The 2,924-nt window shown below is 34.3% G+C and overlaps 1 protein-coding gene across 1 annotated transcript; it reads left to right on the top strand.

Moving 5' to 3' along the window:
- Positions 1-715: 715 nt before the first annotated feature.
- On the top strand, positions 716-2,261 carry LOC135194898 (turripeptide Ici9.1-like). Its single transcript, XM_064221104.1, has 4 exons — positions 716-877; positions 1,271-1,379; positions 1,562-1,708; positions 2,131-2,261. Exons 2-4 carry the CDS (start codon positions 1,286-1,288, stop codon positions 2,142-2,144), a joined length of 255 nt encoding a protein of 84 aa, XP_064077174.1. The 5' UTR covers positions 716-877; positions 1,271-1,285; the 3' UTR covers positions 2,145-2,261.
- The last annotated feature ends 663 nt before the right edge of the window (positions 2,262-2,924 follow it).

Genomic DNA, 2,924 nt, shown 5'->3' with positions numbered 1-2,924 from the left:
TCTTAAGTTTTCTCAAAATAATTTTCTTGTACATATAATAGAGCAGAGTTAAAAACCCTACGAAAATGACCTAGTTCATGGTTGTGGGCTTAGGGTTTCTGATGATGAGAGAGAGAGAGAGAGAGAGAGAGATAGAGAGAGAGAGAGAGAGAGAATTCAACTGGTCATTACTGGATCGGTCACGGTTTAGAGCAGGGGTTCTTATCCTTTTGATGACCGAGACCCCCAATGAATTGCCCAATATGGTTTCATAACCCGTTTTTTTAAGTCCACTAAAGATCTATTTGTTGACAATATATCTTAACATAATTAGTTTAATACATACTTTAAGTAGGAATAGTTAGGAATGGAACATACAAAAATAAAAAGCATTTATAATATTATACAGTTATTCATTTTACAAAAAAAAAAAAAAAAAAAAAAAAAAAAAAAAAAAAAAAAAAAAAAAAAAAAAAAAAAAATATATATATATATATATATATATATATATACATATATATATATATATATATATATATATATATATATATATATATATATATATATATATATAAAGTAACCAGTTATGGCTTAGAGGCCTTTGATGAGCTCACCTTTACTCCAACCTCCTCCCCACTATCACATCCCATCTTCTGCCCTTGAGAACCTGAATCACTTAGGGATAACGATTTAGGAACAAAACTCAGCAGGCGAGATAGAGTCGTCTTCTTAGAAGCCGGATGATTATAAGAAAAGCAGCCGTGCAGTTGTGGGGCAACATTCATGCATCGCCAAAGAACCGGTGGTGATGATTCTGATCAATTTAACAGTCAGGGTGAGATACTGACGGAAGGACTTGGTATTTCCTATACGTTTCTCCTTGCACATACCAGTTTAGGTAAGACAACATTGTTTATTTTTTTCTTTCAATTAAAGTGTACATTCAGTATTCAGTTATCTGTTACTGGTTTATTACAAACATACGTACGTACACACACACATTTCAACAATTGAGCAGCTGATGTCGAACCTGAGACAAATGCGTGTTTATATTTTCGTTTCATGTTCCAAGTTTTTTCCTCGAGTGAGTCTTGAAAGTATATATACGTCTGTGAGCTTAATAAAGTGCACTCGATATAGAGGGGTATTTAAGGCTTAATATCCAAGAATAAAAATGCCATATTGTGTGAATTAGAAACAAAAATATGCACAGTAGATTCGAAATCAGCTCGTAGCGTAGTGGATTGGTCAAGTGTCTGTTTCTATATGAAAGCCTTCTTTTTCTCTACAGATTCAGACGGCAAAGATGGTGAAAATGGGATTATTGTCAGCCGTGCTTTTCGTCTCTCTGTTTGCCATATTCAGCGCATCAGAGGCTAGTGGTGGCGAAATTGATCCAGGTAAGACACAACATCTTGTTTTTGCGGAAATGCAGCTGTCTGAGGTAAATGTGATATAGCATTATATCTTTACAAATACTGTAATTTTGTCGTGAATATCCGAGATCGTCATACTGGCAGGATATCACTGACACGTCTACAAATACTGTTAGTGATAACATTTTATTACATTTCTTCTTCAGTTTGCATCGATCGAATCTGCACTCTTGAACTCTTCCCCATTTGTGGCAGCGATGGAAACACGTACGACAACTTCTGCCTATTCAACCTTGAGAAGAGGTGCAGCAATCCTAAGCTTACTATTCGATGCCATGGCGAATGCAGCCAGTGTAAGTTTTTCTCAAGTCTTTAGTGCATTTAGCTCTTTTTATAATTACGTAAATCGTGAATTAAAGGAATACTGAGAGAGTGCGATGAGATGCTCTGCATGGGTGGAGAGAATGGCGAGAAATGATAAAAAAATATACTGTAAATTTCAATGCTATTTAGAAAGTGATCAAGTATTGCGATATATGTATAATTTTTCACAAGATGCGAAATTACTAGAGATTTCAATGCTGTTTAGAAAGTGATCAAGTATTGCGATATGCGTATATTATTTCACAAGGGATGAAATTCCCCATTGATTCATCAATTTGCCTATGAATTTATTCATTCATAAATTATTTACTTTTTCAACTCCTTTTTCGTAGTTTTATTCAAACACCCTTTTAAACATTCATTCACAATACATTTCATTTGTCCTCTACAGGTGGATATCAGTGAGCGACAGACACCTTCAACAGATATGGAAGAAATAGTTCAAAGTACAATACTTGAAATCAATTGTCCTTCAAGTATTTCATTGTAAACTTACCTAAGATTTTCTTCCACGAGTGCCTGTAACCTTTCTTTGAATTCATTATTCTGAAGCATTGTATCATGTATTGAAAAATTAATAAAACCTATATAAAAAACTTAATTTTTAAATTACATTTTCCTGTAAGCATTAATGAATTGGTCAGTAAAGAGATCAATTAGCGGATAACCACGCTAAAGAATGATTGTATTCAAAGTTACAGTTGGATTCATAACAAAATTACATTGAAATTAGGCACACATATTTGAAGTTGAGTTATTCATGTGAAGAGAAATTATTTTGATAAAGCTTTGTGAATGAAATAAAAGCAACGCTTAAGTAATACTTAGCCTTCTCATTTAAGAATACCATTGTAATTGTTATTTTTTTTAATAACAAACTAAGAATATTATTGAGTATTATAAATATCAAGTCTTTATGTACATAAGAATGGGCAAAGTTAATAAAACCTCATTCATATGACGACCATGACTTAGCAACTCGTTCTGGCTTAGGAGCTTTTAACTTTCCCCCTCACATTCCCTCCTCCCCCACACCCCACATCCTGAAAGCAAGATTATCACCTTTATAAATAAGGGGAGAGAGTGGGGTGGGGGGGGATGGACTTACATACAATAAGCATCTAACCAGACCTCTAGCTTAGACGGGCCAGCCACAGTCGATCTGGTCGTACGACGAGAACTGAG

This window comes from Macrobrachium nipponense, chromosome 15 (genome assembly GCF_015104395.2).
Source record: "Macrobrachium nipponense isolate FS-2020 chromosome 15, ASM1510439v2, whole genome shotgun sequence".
NCBI classification, from domain to species: Eukaryota; Metazoa; Arthropoda; class Malacostraca; order Decapoda; family Palaemonidae; genus Macrobrachium; species Macrobrachium nipponense.
The sequence above is the reverse complement of the archived record's forward strand: the minus strand, read 5'-3'. Positions and strand labels throughout refer to the sequence as shown.

What these genes read in the sequence shown, in the direction of transcription:
- LOC135194898 (XM_064221104.1), top strand. Translation starts at nt 1,286, where the DNA reads ATGGTGAAAATGGGATTATTGTCAGCCGTGCTTTTCGTCTCTCTGTTT. An exon ending in TGGTGGCGAAATTGATCCAG is followed by an intron (nt 1,380 to 1,561) that starts GTAAGACACAAC and finishes TTTCTTCTTCAG; the next exon opens with TTTGCATCGATCGAATCTGC.